Here is an 18702-nt window from a genome sequence, read left to right as displayed (position 1 = left end):
GACACAACCACAGCTTGGCAACGTCGCTCCCCCACTCAGGAGTGAGACTGCCAAACGGCCCGAATGAGGGAGAATCCCCACGTCCTGTCGTCTCTCCAGCCATTCGGCCCGTCATCGCCTCCAGTCGTGTTTTCGCGTTTTTTTCAGTCGGTACTCGACCGTTTTCTCAGCGTCGGATGACGGCCGCGCCCCCGTCCCGTCTCGCTTTGCCACCGTGTCGCGATCCCGACAACGACCAAACCACCTGTGGATTTTTTAGCCGGATTCTCACCATTCGGAAACCATGGATACCGTTTACATAGGTACGCCCACCCTTGATAACACCGACCTGTTAATAATTAACTGTCCTCTACAATAAAAACCTTCTCCTTAGCTATCCTTGTCTACATCCTTAAGGCCCCCATTTAAAGGACGGAGCCAAATTCTCTTTTGACCTTAAGCACCAAAAGAAACACCATTGGGATATCTTTACAAAACATTTAACAAAGGAATAAACTTTATTTAATTATTCTCCAGAAAGCTTATGTACTGAACAAAAAGAACAAACATACAAAACAACACAAATTTTATATACAAAAAAATTCATACATTTAACAGGATGTATATATGTATTACAATTGATAAATGATGGAGTGAGTGTGTTGTTCAAGCTTTTTAAAAAGGATGTATATATATTATACATTAGTAGTAACCTAATGTGTATATTATAATGTATCATTCAACATTTCTATGTCTGTCCTTGGCATACCGACTTGCAGCCTTTTGTTTTGTAAATTAAATGATAGCTTTGGAATTCGTCTGTCGATTATAATTGCAATACTTTAATCGGCTCGAACTTTGCACTCGGGGTTTCGTCTCCAGGCTATAAGTAAAAAGTTAAAAAAAAAGGCAAAAAAATAACTTCAATTCAAACCGACGCCAATTGTTCTTCCTGCCCATTGAGGGTCTGCATCGTTTAGTATTTTCCAAGAAAAAAGGTCCAAACACTTCTTTTTTTTTTTTTTAACAAGGGTTTTTTTGCCTTGACAGAACGAAAACAGCCTTGAGTATTATTTCAATGAGCCCTACTAAGGCGCCACGTTTTGTTATTTACATTAATCGTTTATCAGTTGTTGATTTTTTGTTCATTTAGGAAAAAAATTATTTTTATTTATTGCCCATTAGGCGAAGGCACCACTCCAAAAAAGGTGTGTTATCACCTTTTGTCCTAGTGAGGTCAGAATCTATTTTATGACACTTTACCAAAAGTCTGTTATCAAATTGTGCCGTACCGAAAGGAAATTTGGCCTCTTTCTTTTTTTTCTTTCTTTTTTTTACATTTATTTGGTAGTTGTGTAGTTTTTACCGTATCTCGAACCCCGTTCTTCTTCATCGATGGTGTTCACAAAATCCTGATCTTTTAGCCTTACCCAGCTGGGATTTTTTAAAGTCGAATGAACTTAATATAAAAAACGAAACACATATACAGAAATAATGAAACTTCCAACTTATGACCTTTGTCCAAACATCTACCCTGTGTTTGTTACACTATTGTTTTAGATTAAATTCACAATTTAGTTAAGACCCAATGTAATACAAAATTAAGGTGTTTAGGTATATGTATTATGTACATGTAACATTTTTGTCAGTTATTGTGCAATAAGGCTTTTGTTTATGGTCATACCTTTGTACTTACAGTCAATTAAGAAGGTAAGTCATTGCGATGTCTTTGTATTTATAGTCGATTAAAATATAGTGGATTTTCTTCTGGTGTAATTATTTTTGTAGCAAAAGTTGATTAAGGGATTAGGGTGTTGTTTTTGGTTTTTGTCTTAGTAGTTAAGAGTTAAGATATTACTGATGGAAATCTCTTTGTTACCGTCGATGTCTTTGTATATTCGATTAAAATATAGTGAATTGTCTTTTGGTGTAATTGTTTTTGTCTTTAACCATCCCTAACCATCCCTTAAAAGTTGATTAAGGGATGAGGGAGTAGCTTGAGTTTGTCTTTGTAGTAATGAGAAATTAAGAGTTAAGATGTTATTGTTGGCAGTGTCTTTGTCGCCTACAATCTTTTTATTTATTATAGATTTATAGTCGATTAAAATATAGTGGATTTTCTTCTGGTGTAATTGTTTTTGTAGCAAAAGTTGATAAAGGGATTAGGGAGTTTTTTTTTGGTTTCCGTCTTAGTAGTTATGAGAAGTTAAGAGTTAAGATTTTTTTTACGAGGGTTCGCAACAGCAGAGGTTAGGGATGTCGGGTTCGAATGCAGGGCCGCTGGGTTCGAACACGGGACCTTTACCTTACAGTGATGAGCGCCGTGTCAAAGACTAAACCTTGCGGCCACCGACGCCCCCGTTAAGATATTATTGTTAGCAGTGTCTTTGTTGTTTGCGATTTCTTTGTATTTATAGTGGATTAAAGTATAGTTAATTGTTTGGTGGTATAATAATTTTTGTAGCCAAAGTTGATTAAGGGATGAGGGAGTAGCTTTTGGTTGTCTTTGTAGTAATGAAAAGTTAAGAGTTAAGATATTATTGTGTGCAATGTCTTTATCGCCTGCGATCTCTTTGTTTATTATAGATTCATTGTCGATTAAATATAGTGGATTTTCTTCTGGTGCAATTGTTGTTGGAGCAAAAGTTGATTAATCGATTAGGGAGTTGTTTTTGATTTTTGTCTTAGTAGTTGTGAGAAGTTAAGAGTTAAGATATTGCTGATGGAAATCATGGAAATCTCTTTGTTACCTTCGATGTCTTTGTATATTCGATTAAAATATAGTTAATTGTTTGGTGGTAAATTGTTTTTGTAGCAAAAGTTTATTAAGAGATTAGGGAGTTGTTTTTGGTTTTTGTCTTAGTAGTTAAGAGTTAAGATATTACTGGTAGAAATCTCTTNAGTGTCTTTGTCGCCTACGATCTCTTTGTTTATTATAGATTTATAGTCGATTAAAATATAGTGGATTTTCTTCTGGTGTAATTGTTTTTGTAGCAAAAGTTGATTAAGGGATTAGAGAGTTGTTTTTGGTTTTTGTCTTAGTAGTTATGAGAAGTTAAGAGTTAATATTACTGATGGAAATCTCTTTGTTACCTTCGATGCCTTTGTATATTCGATTAAAATATTGTTAATTGTTTGGTGGTCTAATTGTTTTTGTACCAAAAGCTGATTAAGGGATGTGGGAGTAACTTTTGTACTAATTGTGTACTAATGAGAAATTAAGAATTAAGGTATTATTGATGGCAATGTCTTTGTACTTATAGTCGATTCAAAAATAGTATATTTTCCGCTAGTGAAATTGTTTGTGTTATTAACAATTGATAATGTGTTTGTTTACGGTGGTGCCTTAATACTAAGAACAACGATGTCTTTATAGTAAAAATCCTTTCCAAAATAGTTGATGTTTTTTGGTGTAATTATTTTTGTAGATATATCGATATCTCAGATTTGATTAGACACTGTCTTTGTAGATTAGGAATTATAAAGGCACTTTCTTTCACTGAAATATCTTTTTAGTATTAGCCGATTTTCAAGTTATTAAAATTTTATTAGTGTTGTGTTTTTGTAGCTATTTCAATGGTAAGATCGTGATTGACGTAGTCTTTGTAATTGCTTTTGTTACCTGCTGTATAGTTGATCGGATTAGTTAGATTTATTGTCTGTGTAGTAATATTTGGTTCAGATTTAATGTTTGTTTATGATAATGTCAATGCAGTAAACCACAGTTGAGAATTAGGTTTTGTCTTCGTTTTTATAATAGCGTTTGTTGTCATTTATTGTCTTTGTAGTATTTATCGATGGCATTAAATTTTATTTTAAAAATTGATTTTGTACTTATGCAATTTTTAAGGGCGTTTGTGGTGGTACAGGATTTGTAATAATTCCTGGTAATATTTGAGTCAAGTTTGATTTTTGAAGTCTATTTCTTTGTAGTAATATGCAGTTAGTGCAGAGTTAGTAAGGTGTTATTGGTGGGTTTTAGTTAAATATGAATTGATTAGTAGGGTTTGGTTGTAATACTATTCGTCGTTTTTGTACTAGTCGATTTACAAAGAATTAAATTTTTGTTGGTTCAATTGTTTTCGTAGCTACTTAAATTGTTGTTACCTACGTCGCTTTTTGTCATAGGATTCAGGATTAGTTCGATTTTTTTATGTCTTTGTCTTTATAGAAATATTTGATTTAGGATTAATTGTTTGCTATAGTGATTCCTTGTAAGTCAATCAAATAGAGTTTGTAGTATCATTTGTTTTATAAATGGTTAATTTTTTTTAGAATTAGGTGTTAGTTTATATTGTTGTTGGTTTCTTTGTAATTTGAGTCAAATCCGATCAGGCCTGTTATGGCGACAGTGTATTTGTGATAGATCTTTTTTGGTTGGGTCACCTTTGTTCGATATGTTTTCGTGATGGTTGTGGTAGTTGAATCTCGGTAGGTGGCCTTTTATGTTTTTGGTTTGGTGTATCGTTATACTTAGTGACACATAGGCATTTTTTGTAGTTCAATGGTCAGGCAATTTTTGGTGTTTTCCAATCGATCCAGCAGTATTTTGAGGTTTCCCACTCTGGAGGGGTGGAAAAGAAATGGAAAATTGAGAAGAAAGATGGTCATTTTAGACGAAACCGCATACACACTAGTTTTCTGACATTTTATTGCAGCTCTTAATTATTTTTGATGGGCGAGTGCCGCAGGCCTTTCATTCGTTATGACATCTTACTAATTATTCAGTTGGGAAAGCGACCTATTCCCGTCGTTTATTCACAATGTCCCACAGTTATGTCAAAACCAAGAATATACTCAATTTTTCGGCGTATGTTGTCGTCGAAGTACGATTATAATTGAGACTGCCTTGCAAACAAGTCGAGACGAGTGTCTGTGCCTTGTTTCTCCGCCTGGAAAACCATTTGTTCCAATTAACTCCAGACGAGATGGGATGGAATGCCCTTCGAATAAACTTACTGTTTTCTTATCCATTTGCCACACGCTTTGCCGCAAATTGAATCTTCTTAGCCCAAAAGACCCAGAAGAAACCTCAGATTTGTGTTAAAAAAAAATCCCTATAAAGCGTTTTTCTATGTTAAAGAATGTAGTTTCGTCCTAGTTTAAACTAGTTTATCATAGTTGTTCAAACTGTTTTCATTTGTTCTATTTTAGAAACGAGTTCGATCGTTGCCGAATACCGCACGTTTAGAATGTTCCCTATCTGGGCGAACAATACCAGAACTAGTCTAATAAACGAATGAAAAGGACTTAGTTTTCGATCAATTGTTGTTTCGTGTCTTTCGCCTCTATTAATAGATCGGTTTCGGCTATGGGCAGACTACTTTATCAAATCGCCTAGGAGAAGCTTCTTCCTTCCGTTTATTTGTCCCCCTTCGTCGCCGCTTAAAAATACTACCATCCGTGCTTACTTTTTAGTGGGGTTGGATTTTTTTTTGTCCTCTTTAATTACTCTTATGAGCCTTTTGAAACTGACAACGGCTCAGTCGTCATGCTGAGAGCGACCAGTTTCTACGCAGGTGCGTCAGGTCTTAAATTACATATTTTATAGAAGAAATATTCGTATTAAATTAAAATTAAATTTAGACAAACAATTTCTTTCAGAAGATGTACAAATATTAAAGAAGTAACTTCAGTATAGGTTCTATATTTAAAATGTATATTTTCTGTCGAACTGCGTAAAACGTATTTTTAATAAACCAATACTAATCCACTGATACATCAGTCACAAATCTGCTTTCTTGACATAGAAAAACATACAAGTTATTTTCTAGAAATCGACGATTTTTTAAAACTATTTTTTTCGTAAAACAAATCAATGTATGGCATAATATTTGGACCGATAAATTATACAATATTTGGTGGGATCGGGCATGTGCTCCAACGAATGTTGTGTATTGAAACTGTGCCAAGTTTTCTGTGTTTAATTTCACCTTCCTCAGGGCTAAAACTTTTCGTCTGTTTTTTTACCATCTCCTATTTTTTAATTCTAAATATAATGGTTTTTTAAGAAATAAATATCACTTTTTTGACAAATTATTATCACAGACTAAGGTTGGCATAGTTCCAATGCACATTCATTAAACCACATCCCCGATCCCACCAAATATACAGTAAATTGTAGCTAGTCAATCACCTTTACATCACTGATAGGTCATGTATAACATTTTAGATGGAGAACAAACATAATTTTTGGACTGATAAATCATACAATATTTGGTGGGATCGGGGTTGTGGTCCAATGAATGTTGTGTATTGAAACTATGCCAAGTTTTCTGTGCTTAATTTCACCTTCCGCAGGGCTAGATTCTTAGTCAATATTTAAACATTATTTTATTTTTATCAACATGTATAAAACTTTTCGTCTCTTTTTTTTACCATCTCCTATTTTTTAATTCTAAATGTAATGGTTTTTTAAGAAATAAATAAATAGCACTCTTTTTGACAAATTATTATCACAGACTATGGTTGGCATAGTTTCAATACACATTCATTGGACCACATCCCCGATCCCACCAAATATACAGTAAATTGTAGTTAGTCGATCACCTTTACGTCACTGATAAGTTATGTATGTATAACATTTTAGATGGAGAACAAACTTAATTTTTGGACTGATAAATCATACAATATTGGTGGGATCGGGGTTGTGGTCCAATGAATGTTGTGTATTGAAACTATGCCAAGTTTTCTGTGTTTAATTTCACCTTCCTCAGGGCTAGATTCTTAGTCAATATTTAAACATTATTTTATTTTTATCAACGTGTATAAAACTTTTCGTCTATTATTTTACCATCTCTTATTTTTTAATTCTAAATATAATATTTTTTTAAAATAAATAAATAGCATTGTTTACAAATTATTATCACAGACTAAGGTTGACATTGTTCATAACATTTTAGTTGGAAAACAAACTTAATTTTTGGACTAATCTAACCAGTGAGATTTTGCCACTGGCACTCTCGACACGACACGCAAGAATGACACAATTACACAGAAGACAAACACTTTGAGTGAGTAGAAATACTTTGATTGTATTTCTTTCCATATTTTGCATTGTATAAATTCACTTTTCCACACCCAAAATGTAATTGTAATATGTAAACAATGTTTGTAAATCCCAGGCCCTGAAGATGATCTCAATAAAGATCGAAACGTTGGCACGATAAAGGAAATGATTTTCTGAAACCTACATCACACCAGACCGCATCTCACGATTTCTGAATAATTGTTGTTTATAACATTTTAGTTGGAAAACAAACTTAATTTTTGGACTAATAAATCAAACTATATTTGGTGGGATCGTGGATGTGTCCAACGAATGCTGTGTATTGAAACTATGCCAAGCTTTCGGTGTTTAACTTCCTCAAGGCTAGATTCTCAGTCATTATTTAAACATTATTTTTGTATCGACATGTATAAACTTTTCGTCTCTTTTTTCCTATCCCTTATCTTTTAATTCTAAATATGCTTTTTTTAAATAAATAAATAGGACATTTTTTACAAATTATTATCAGAGAATAAGTTTGGCACAGTTTCAGTACACAACATTCATTGGACATTTACATCACTGATGAGTCATGTATAACATTTTAGTTGAAGAATAACTTCATTTTGGGATTAATAAATCATAATATATTTGGTGGGATCTGGGATGTGGTCGAACGAATGTTGTGCATTGAAACTATGCCAAGTTTGTTGTGTTTTATTTCACCTTACTCAGGGATAGACAAATATACTTTTTGGACAAATGTATAGCTTACTTTACACATATTTAAATAACCATTGATAGTCTACTACATTTACTAAAATAAAAGGCTAAACAGAATGCTATTTGTGGTTTCTCTTTCTAAATAGTAGAGGTTAACAAGGAATAAGATACCTTTTACTCTATTAATAATTGCATAATTTACTTTTATGCTAGCTATTGTTGTAAAATTTTTTATGATTACAGACTTATATAAATTGTACTTTTCATGTCTAAAAATGATCATACTCAGTTATAAAATTTATTTCCAAAAATAGCACGTAAACAAATAAGTTTTCCGCTGATTGATCTTCAATGAACATTCATGCCTGCTTGTACGCGAAGCCTGACCAACGATTGTAAACAAATCGTTTGTTGTTATTGCTTGTTCGTGATTTCATTGAAGCAATGGAAATAGCATTCTGTTGGGTATTTTTTGCAAAAAAATTTTCTTTTTTTAATTTGATTAATATTTTGATTGAGATTTAATTGATTATCGGCCTTTTTAAAAATTAAATTTTAATAAAACAAAACCTCTTTATTAAAGGACATCGTATAAGCTTTTAATTGATACGCGAACTTCATTAATTTAAATTAAACGACTGATTACTGGCCTGTTTCGAATTATACGGAACAGCTGAAAATAAGCCTTCGTCCTGACATAGTTTCAGTATTTGCTATGAAACTTTTACCCTTTAAAAGCTCTCCCCATAATTGATCGGTTTTGGTTCGATTGAATTGATTTTTATTGTGCACGCTGAAGGTTGCGTAGAGGCGAAACCGTTCTGGCTCAAAGCTAATAGCGAGATTAAGCGGACCGGAGAAAGTCCTTTTTGATCGACCGTCTTTACAATAGCTATTCAAATCGCAAACCGGCCAAATCTATTCACGATAGGCTTGTTTTGCCCTCTATTGTTTTCAAGTACAGTACAATATTCATCACTTGTAATATTGACGACAGCCTTTCAGAACAGTTTCGGAAATTCAGTCATACGACCTGGAATTGTTAATTATAAATTTTGGTTCGATAGACAATAATAAAGAGTTTCTTCAAAAATATTGAAAAATGCAAATAATTCTGGTACCTAATTACCACAGGATTATTTATTTCTTTGTTCTAAGTAGAACGATGCGAAGTCATCACAGCAGACTACCACTCAATTTATTACTACTAGAAACGCAGTGAGGCCAACAAAGCCACAGTTGACTATCAGAAAGCCACCGGAACCAACACAAGGCAAACACCCACCCACTCAACACCAACAAAACCTAATGAATCCCGTATTGGAAAAAAGTGACAACAAACACCTATCGGCTTTCCACGAATTAAATTTATTATTAACTATCTATTTTCGATATTTACATTTGATTTTATTAGCGGTAATATATACAATTATTGTAATATAAATATAAAAACAATTGTAATTTTAAAAAAGTGTCAATGATTATTATAATTAATACAAGATATATGCAAAAAAAGACATCGGACCAAAAAGACCGAATTATTACTAAATAGACAATTACTACTAATACTAGCAAAGACAAATTTAATCGGAATTAAACCTGCGACAGAGCCAACAATATTACTACAAAGACAGCCACCAAGAATTACCTTATCTACTATTCACTACTACTACTATTTCGCACCAAAAATACCAAAACTACTTCTGGACTATTGTTAAGACAGAAAACAAAAAATGCCAACTATCTTTGTATCATCTTTTTGTTGGAAATTTTAGATTTGTCTCGAGGCTTTAAAACTTGTCAAGAACAATTTAAAAAAATATGTTAGTTACTGATTAGTCACGAATTAATTATGAAAAAAAAATTCAACTTACGGTAAATTGAATTTTGGAGTTGTTTTTGGTTTTTGTCTTTGTAGTAATGAGAAGTTAAGAGCTAAAATATTACAGATGGACAGTCTTTTTTTCTCCTCAAATCTACTTTGGGGCTCAAAACGCAGGCTAAAATTATTTTCTCTAGAGAAAGCTAGGTTTATAATGCAAAAAAATGCACGAAAATCTTAGCTATCTATTAAAAATAAATATCAACTACCCTATTACTATTATTACAGGAACATCTACCAAAGACTCAACTACTAATTGAATTTTATTACTGTAATACAAAAACGACTGCCAATAAATTCATAACTACCAATTGTTTTTGTAGTAAAAGCTGATTAAGTGATGAGGGAGTAGCTTTTGGTTGTTTTTTAGAAATGAGAAGTTAAGAAGCAAAAGTTGATTAAGGGATGAGGGAGTAGTTTTTGGTTGTTTTTTAGAAATGAGAAGTTAAGAATCAAAAATTGATTAAGGGATGAGGGAGTAACTTGTGGTTGTCTTTGTACTAATGAGAAGTTAAGAAGCAAAAGTTGATTAAGGGATGAGGGAGTAACTTGTGGTTGTCTTTGTACTAATGAGAAGTTAAGAGTTAAGATATTATTGTTGGCAATGCCTTTGTTGCCTGCGATCTCTTTGCATTTTATAATCGATTAAAATATATTAAATTTTCTTCTGGTGTTATTGTTTTTGTAGCAAAAGTTGATTAAGGGATTAGGGAGTGTTTTTAGTTTGTTTCTTAGTAGTGAATATCAAAGTCAAAAACCTATTTAAAAAGACAATTTTTTCATGTTCAATTTGCTAATGTAGCCCATATGAGTACTATTTTGAAAGAAAAAAGTCTTTCTTCAGAAAAAATTCTCGTCAAATCTTCCTTGGGGACCAAAAATATAGGCTAAAATTTTTTTTGTCTTGTGATGGCTAGGTTTATAATGGAAAAAATCCTCGTAAAACCTAGAGATCTATTAAAAATAAATAAATATCAACTGCCCATTTATTATTATTACAAAAACAACTACTAAAGACTCAAACTGCCAACTGAATTTTACTACAAAGCCTATGGACCGCCAATAAATATTACTATAAAGACAACCTCCAACAAGTTGAAGTTACATAATATCTAAATACCTATTGCCTATTACTACAAAGACAACTGCCAATAAATATCTAACTACGAATTGACTATTACTATAAAGACAACCTCCAACAAGTTGAAGTTACATAATATCTAAATACCTATTGCCTATTACTACAAAGACAACTGCCAATAAATATCTAACTACATATTGTTGCTAAATATCTGAAAAATAGAAAAAAAAGACTCGATATAGTGAGAGATAAGATGTGTTTTGTTTTCAAAAAAGAATACATTATGTATTTCTAGAGGTAAAACCTATATCCTATTGCGGCCATCAAAAATATGAACTACCTATTGACTGTTACTACAAAGACAACATCCAAGAAATATCTATCTTCCTATTGCAGTTAAATGTGTAAAAAATAGAAAAGTGACTGGATATTGAGAGACGACATACTATTCTAAGTCTTTTTTCAGAAATAATACTTGTCAAATGTACTTTTTGAGCCAAAAACGAAGGCTAAACTTGTTTTTTTAAAAGTATCATATATTAAATATCTTTAAAAGGATCATATATCGGTTTGTAATGCAAACAAACTCAACTTACGTTTTATATTAAAAAAAAAAAAAAAAAAAAAAAAACTAAAAACAACCAGTATAACTAACTATTTGTTGACTGTTAGGACAAAAACAGCCTCTAACAAATTCCATATCTACTATTGACTATTACTACAAAGAAAACTTCCAAAAAATATCTATCTTTCTATTTTAGTTTTGTGTGTGAAAACTAGAAAAGAAACTGGATATTGAGAGATCTGCTAAGTTTTTTTCCAGAAAAACGTACTTGTCAAATCTACTTCATGGGCTAAAAATCTAGGATTAAATTGCTTTTTAAAACGGAGGATCTCATATCGGTTTTTAATGCAAACAAACTCAAGTAAAACTTACGTTTTATATTAAAAAAAACCCAAAACAATCTAACTATTTGTTGACTGTTATGACAAAAACAGCCTCTAACAAATATCATATCTACTATTGACTATTACAACAAAGAAAACTTCTAAGAAATATCTATCTTTCTATTTTAGTTAAATGTGTAAAAACTAGAAAAGAAACTGGTTATTGAGAGACGACATGTGCTACGTTTAAAAAAAAAATTGTCAAATCTACTTTATTGGCAAAAAATCCAGGATTAACTTGCTTTTTAAAAAGTAGGATCATATATCAGTTTATAATGCAAACAAACCCAACTTACGTTTTATATTTAAAAAAAAAAACCTAAAAACAACCAATAAATATCTAACTATTTGTTGGCCGTTACGACAAAAACAGCCTCTAACAGATACCATATCTACTATTGACTATTACTACAAAGAAAACTTCCAAGAAATATCTATCTCTCTATTTTAGTGAAATGTGTCAAAACTAGTAAAGAAACTGGATATTGAGAGATATCTTCCAAGTTTTTTCAGAAAAAAAAATACTTGTCAAATCAACTTAGGTTTTATATTTAAAAAAACCCTAAAAAAACAGTAAATATCTAACTATTTGTTGACTGTTAAGAGAAAAACAGCCTCTAACAAATACCATATCTACTATTGGCTATTACTACAAAAACAACTGCCAAGAAATATCTATCTTTCTATTTTAGTTAAATGTGTAAAAAGTAGGAAAGAAACTTGATATTGAGAGACGGCATACATATTCAGTCTTTTGTCAGAAATAATACTTGTCAAATGTACTTTTTGAAGCAAAAAGGAAGGCTAAACTTGCCTTTTAAAAAGTACGATCATATATCGATTTATAATGCAAACAATTCAAAGTAAAACTTACGTTTATATTTAAAAAAAAAAGAAGAAAAAAAGGTAAATATCTAACTATTTGTTGACCTGTACGACAAAAACAGCCTCTAACAGATACCATATCTAGTATTCACTGTTACTACAAAGACAACTTCCAAGAAATATCTATCTTTCTATTTTAGTTAAATGTGTAAAAAGTAGGAAAGAAACTGGATATTGAGAGACGGCATACATATTCAAAGTCTTTTGTCAGAAATAATACTTGTCAAATGTACTTTTTGAAGCAAAAAGGAAGGCTAAACTTGCCTTTTAAAAAGTACGATCATATATCGGTTTATAATGCAAACAATTCAAAGTAAAACTTACGTTTATATTAAAAAAAAAAAGGAAAAAAAGGTAAATATCTAACTATTTGTTGACTGTTACGACAAAAACAGCCTATAACAGTTACTATATCTACTATTGACTATTACTACAATAGCCGCCAAAAAATATCCGTGCCTATTGACTATTACTACTAGGACATCCACCAAAAATACACGGGCTATTATTTGACAAGACAATGCCGAAACAGAAATATGATTTGTTTTATTTTATCTTCCACCTGTAAAACCGAAACGACCAGCGATAATAGATAGACAGGGAAGATCAAATTACATACAATTATTTAGTTTATTCTAAAAATATTAAAACTAACTAAAATTTAAAAGCTTCTAGTTCTTGTCTGGAAATGATGTACCCTGCTTTTGTTTTAGTATTGCGTTGTCATTCATAAAACGTTGTAATATCATCCCAGTATCTTCATCGTAAATCGTCGATCGTTTGTTTGAAAGCAGTTTCCTTTTTAGGCCATGTACGAATGCCTTACGGGCACGAACGCAATACAACAGACATCCCTGTCGAAAAAACAATGAAATATTTTGAAAAACTGCTGCCATTTCAGGATGATTTCTGTTGTTATTCACCAAAGAGAGTTAGAGAAAAAAAAACAAGTATCAATTTTGTTATAATTTTTATGACAAGACGACTCATATCGTATTTCCTCCCAAGTTGGTTGACACAAGATAAAAAGCTCTTTATCCTTCCAGTGGTGCCACTCAGGATCGACATGCACGATTTATTTTTCAAACCGTTAACCATTCCTGACAGTCATGTCGGGGCATAAATGACCTTTGAGAATTAATCTTGAAAAAAAAAATCGAAAGGCAATTTGAATTATTCAGCCAACATGAATCGACAGAAAATGCCAAAATTATGTGTTTTTGGGGTCTGATCTTGATTTTAATTATTTTTTTAAGGAATCTACAAGTCGGCATTGCTACAGAGAATTACAGAAAGTATAACATACGGTAATTTTTTTGAAAAAATCAATTTATAGTGTGTAATTATTTAGAACTGCAGGCTCAAAAATGGTTCTGGATAAGTTAAAGGAAAAAGCAGCTTTGTGTAAATTGAGTTAACGGTCTATGGAACACCGTGGCACACCGGCGGCAGAACAATAGAACCGTGGAAGAAAGGTTGGTTCATCATGTGAACTCGAATTTTATCACAGGGAATCCTTAACAGAAGAGGTTTATTACTAAATATCCAAAATTTCAAACGTGAATATCAAAAATTCAGGCCGAAACTTACACATAAGGAATAGAACATGGAAAAAAATTCATATATTTTTCTGAAGAGAAAATTTTACAAAAGGATTTTTATACAAAACTTAGGTTTTAAACGATTTAAGGTACGTTATACAAGTTACATTATAAACTGCATTATTCTGACAAGTGCCTTTGTAACAAAATTCAATTGGTAGTTGACTCTTTAATGACTGCAAAAACAGCTACCAATAAATGACTCCCTACCTATTGACTATTACTGCAATACAAAGACACCCTCCAATAAACAAATACTTTCTTAATAACTATTGACTATTATTACTAAGATTATTCGGAGATGGTGAGATGCGGTCTGGTGTGACGTAGGTTTTAGAAGAAACATTTTCTTTATCGTGCCAACGTTTCGATCTTTATTGAGATCATCTTCAGGGCCTGGGATTTATAAACAAACATTATTTGTAGTTTACAAATACATGTAGCTTGTGGAAAAAATTATGAATTTATGCAATGTTAGAAAATTTTAGTTTAAAAAAAATATACACAATGCTAGAAAATTTTAGATTAAAAAACAAGAAATAATGAATTTATACAATGCTAGAAAATTTTAGATAAAAAATGAATTTAAACAATGCTAGAAAATTTTAGTTTTTAGTTCTTTAATTTACAATTTCTAAAATTTTCTAGCATTGTATAAATTCATTTTTTTTAATCTAAAATTTTCCATCATTGTATAAATTCATTCTTTCTTTTCATAGTCTAAAATTTTCGATATATATATTTTTTTAATCTAAAATTTTCTAGCGTTGTATAAATTCATAATTTTTTTCCAAATCCTACACGCATTTGTAAAATTCTAACTTACTTATTGACTATTACTACAAAAACAACCACCAAACTCTCAACTACAAATTGTCCAAAGATACTAACTAAATACCTATTGACTATTACTGCAATGCAAAGACAATAAACAAGTACTTTCTTAATAACTATTGACTATTATTACGAAGACAACTGCCAATAAAGATTTAACTACTCATTGTATTTAAATATTTATAAAATAGAAAAGAGGCTAGATTCAACTCTTTTTAGGTAAAGTGTAAATATTCAGTATTTCTTCATAATGTTTTTGTCTTAAAAAACATGAAATAATAGATATTAAACATCCAAATACTTATTGACTATTACTAAAAAAACAGCCACCAAACGCTCAACTACACATTGCCCAAAAATATTAACTAAATACCTATTGACTATTACTACAAAGACAACCGCAAATACCTTACCACCTATTGTAGTTTAATTTCTAAAAAAACGAAAAGAGTCTCGTTTTAATTCAGATTTGAAATTGTGGCTCATGTAAGATGTACCATTTTTAAAGAAAACACATATTATCAGTCTTTTTTCAGAAAAAATATTAAGACTAAAAACCCAGGCACGACTTGTTTTTTTTTTAAAACCTCATGTAAAACATCGACATATAGTGCAAACGAACCCACGTAAAATCTATGTTTGTATTTATAAACAACTAAAAAAAGCCAGTAAACATCTAACCAATCAATGACTATTAATACTAAAACAGTCTATAAACACTCAACATCCAAATGAATTTTACTACCAAAACAGCAAATATTACCTAAATACCTACTGATATTGCTACAAAGACAGCCCACTGATTGTAACTACATGACCAGCTACCAACAAATACTCCCCAAATGCGTACCGATACCATGAGAGATGACATATTTTAAGCCTTTATTCAGAAAGAAAACTTGCCCAATCTATTTTTTGGGCCAAAAAACCGAGGTTAAACTTGCTTTTTAAAAATAAGGTTTATGTAACCTTATATTTATTAAAAATTTAACTACCAATTGACCCTCACTACAAAGAAAATCTCCAGCAAATACATTCTACGTAAATACCTATTGAATTTTGCTACAAAGACAGCCTCTAAAAAATACCTTTTTTACTATTGACTATTACTTCAAAAACAGCCACTAAAAATACCTAACCTAGTACTATTGACAATTACTAAAAAGACAACTTCGAATAAATATCTAACTACAAATTGACTATTACTAGAAAGACAACCTCCGACAAATACCTACTATCTAAAATCCTAATGACTATTACTACAAAAACGGCCACCAAAGTCTCAACTACCAATTGACTATTTGTCCAAAGACAATCTCTAATAATTAACTGCCTATTGACTATTACTACTAAAACAGCCACTAAAAATACCTAACTACCTATTGACAATTACTAAAAAGACAACTTCGAATAAATATCTAACTACAAATTGACTATTACTAGAAATTCAACCTCCGACAAATACATACTATCTAAAATCCTAATGACTATTACTACAAAAACAGCCACCAAAGTCTCAACTACCAATTGACTATTTGTACAAAGATAATCTCTAATAAATAACTGCCTATTGACTATTACTACTAAAACAGCCACTAAAGATACCTAACTACTTATTGAAAATTACTAAAAAGACAATCTCCAAAAAATACATTCTATCTAAATACTAATTGATTATTACTGCCAAAACAATCGTTAAAAATATCAATATTATAGTTAAATATTTAAAATAAAAATAAATTGAAAATGTGGCTTGTAAAACCTAAAGTTTTTAAAAGAAGACTCAAACATTTTTTTATCAAATGTGCTTTTATTAAAACCTTAAAACCCTGGCTAAACTTACTTTTTATAAGAAAGGCTTATGTTAAGCGTACGGTTTAGATAAATTGTCTATTTTCTATGATAAAATTACTTTATTTTTTAGAGTACAAATGAATTGCAGTTACTTCTATTATAAAAAAATCACATACAACTTAATATTAGTTTAAGAAGGTTCAACGTAAATCCCACCTATCACAAATAAGATTGACTTGAAGGTATTCATATTTTTAGGCCAATTTTTCAAATTGAAGAACAAATAAAAAGACAACCTTGTGTACCTTAGAGAAAAAAGAACGCAGGTTCGATAAATGCCCAGGAGACGGTTTGTGTGTTTGTAAAGTTGTCAGTTTGCAATGTTTCCTGATCATAATCGGCCATTTCTTGTCCGCCTCCTCGCTCTGGCAAAATATCACCTCGGTCAAAATGCGGTCGGTTAAGAATTTTTCCTCCTCGTCCTCGTAATACACGTTTTCCCGGTTAATTCAATTGGACAATTATTATTATTATTAAAGGGCGTTTTGACGGCTTAAGTCACGTCACGACCCGCGGATTCCGAATCACGATGGCGAAACAGGGACCATCGTCGGACCCCGAGATGATCTATTTTGATCAGACTGTTTTCGTTCGATTCTCAGACCACCCAGCATATTTCCAAAATTATCTTTTTTTTTGTGTGGTGTTTAGTGACTGTTAGGCAACGATTATTCGGAGATCGTGAGATGCGCTCTGGTGTGACATAGGTTTTAGAATTTTCTTTATCGTCCCAACGTTTCGATCTTTATTAAGATCATCTTCAGGGCTCAAAGTGTTTGTTTTCCTTGTAGATGAGTCATTCTTGTCTGTGTTCGGGCACGCTCAACACAACAGACAAGAATGACAAAAAACACTTTGAGCTCTGAAGATGATCTCAATAAAGATTAAACGTTGGCAGGATAAAGAAAATATTTTTCTCAAACCTACGTCACACCAGACCCCATCTCACGATCTCTGAATAATTATCTTTTTTTTACTATTTGTCCTTGAATTTTACCGAACTGCAGTTATGCAAGTATTATTAAAATAGTCTTGTAAGCCGAAGTTAAACATACGGACCATGTTTTCCACTCACAACCATAAAAGTTACAAGAGGCTGGTGAGATTTGTTCTTGAAAGGTAAACTCATCCAACTTTTTATAGTCGATTTGAGTTACAAGGAGTTTAGACGATTATGACCTGTACTGAAGGGTGTTTCAGCTATTACTACTGATTTACTATCGTTAATCTTACGAGTAGAGAGAAGTTGGCTGTATGCTTTGTCTGGAAATATTTTTACGGATTTCATCTTTATCTTCTTAATAAGATTAATACAAGTCACATATTTCTATATCGAAAAAACCCCATTTTTAAGTATGTCGGGTTCGAATGCAGAGCCGCTGGATTCGAACCCGGGACCTTTACCTTACAGTGATGAGCGCCGTGTCAACGCCTACCGTTCGGCCACCGACGCCCCAAATATTTCTATTTTTTTTTAACTTACTTAATTCTATAATTTTGGCAGTAGGCATTCTAAAATGTGTAGGAAAGGGGGATTACGGTGGACTTTTAAGTAGATACGACTTTCACCTTTTCTTGGTAATACTAACGATTAGATATGCTTAGAAAATGGCCTATTATTTTAGATAAATGATTATTGTGGTTCTCTTTAACCTTTCTGTTTTCTGTGATACGTTTTATTTATACTTTAAAGGTCCAGTTAACAAAAAAAGTTACATAATTGTATAATTTTGAGATTATTGTTTATCATGATTTTGCTCTTAGCGTTTCTTCGTAATACTTATGAGGAAATATGCCTAGAAAATTAGAAAATAGGGCATTCTTTTTGTTTGGGTGATAGAAGATGGTAAGGTGATTATGCTATATTAGTGTTCGGTATTTAGCATTTCCTGGTAATAATTGCGACCAGATTTGTCTAATAAATCGT

The 18702-nt window shown here is 31.7% G+C and overlaps 1 protein-coding gene across 11 annotated transcripts in view; it reads left to right on the top strand.

Moving 5' to 3' along the window:
• Positions 1-18702, top strand: part of LOC106669519 (dystrophin, isoforms A/C/F/G/H-like) — a 328247-nt gene that overhangs the window by 8782 nt on the left and 300763 nt on the right. Inside the window, exon 1 of one of the 11 annotated variants that reach the window (XM_024227796.1) lies at positions 75-302. The exons of the other annotated variants lie outside the window; for them this stretch is intronic. Within the exon in view, the coding sequence (XP_024083564.1) occupies positions 284-302 (19 nt within the window). The 5' untranslated portion in view covers positions 75-283. Of the gene's footprint in view, positions 1-74; positions 303-18702 lie in introns of those variants that run through there. 11 annotated transcript variants of the gene reach the window in all.

This window comes from Cimex lectularius, unplaced genomic scaffold (assembly GCF_000648675.2).
Source record: "Cimex lectularius strain Harlan isolate CLEC.00 unplaced genomic scaffold, Clec_2.1 scaffold229, whole genome shotgun sequence".
Taxonomy (NCBI): domain Eukaryota; kingdom Metazoa; phylum Arthropoda; class Insecta; order Hemiptera; family Cimicidae; genus Cimex; species Cimex lectularius.
Note: the sequence above shows the minus strand (reverse complement) of the source record. Positions and strands in the feature narration are given on the sequence as shown.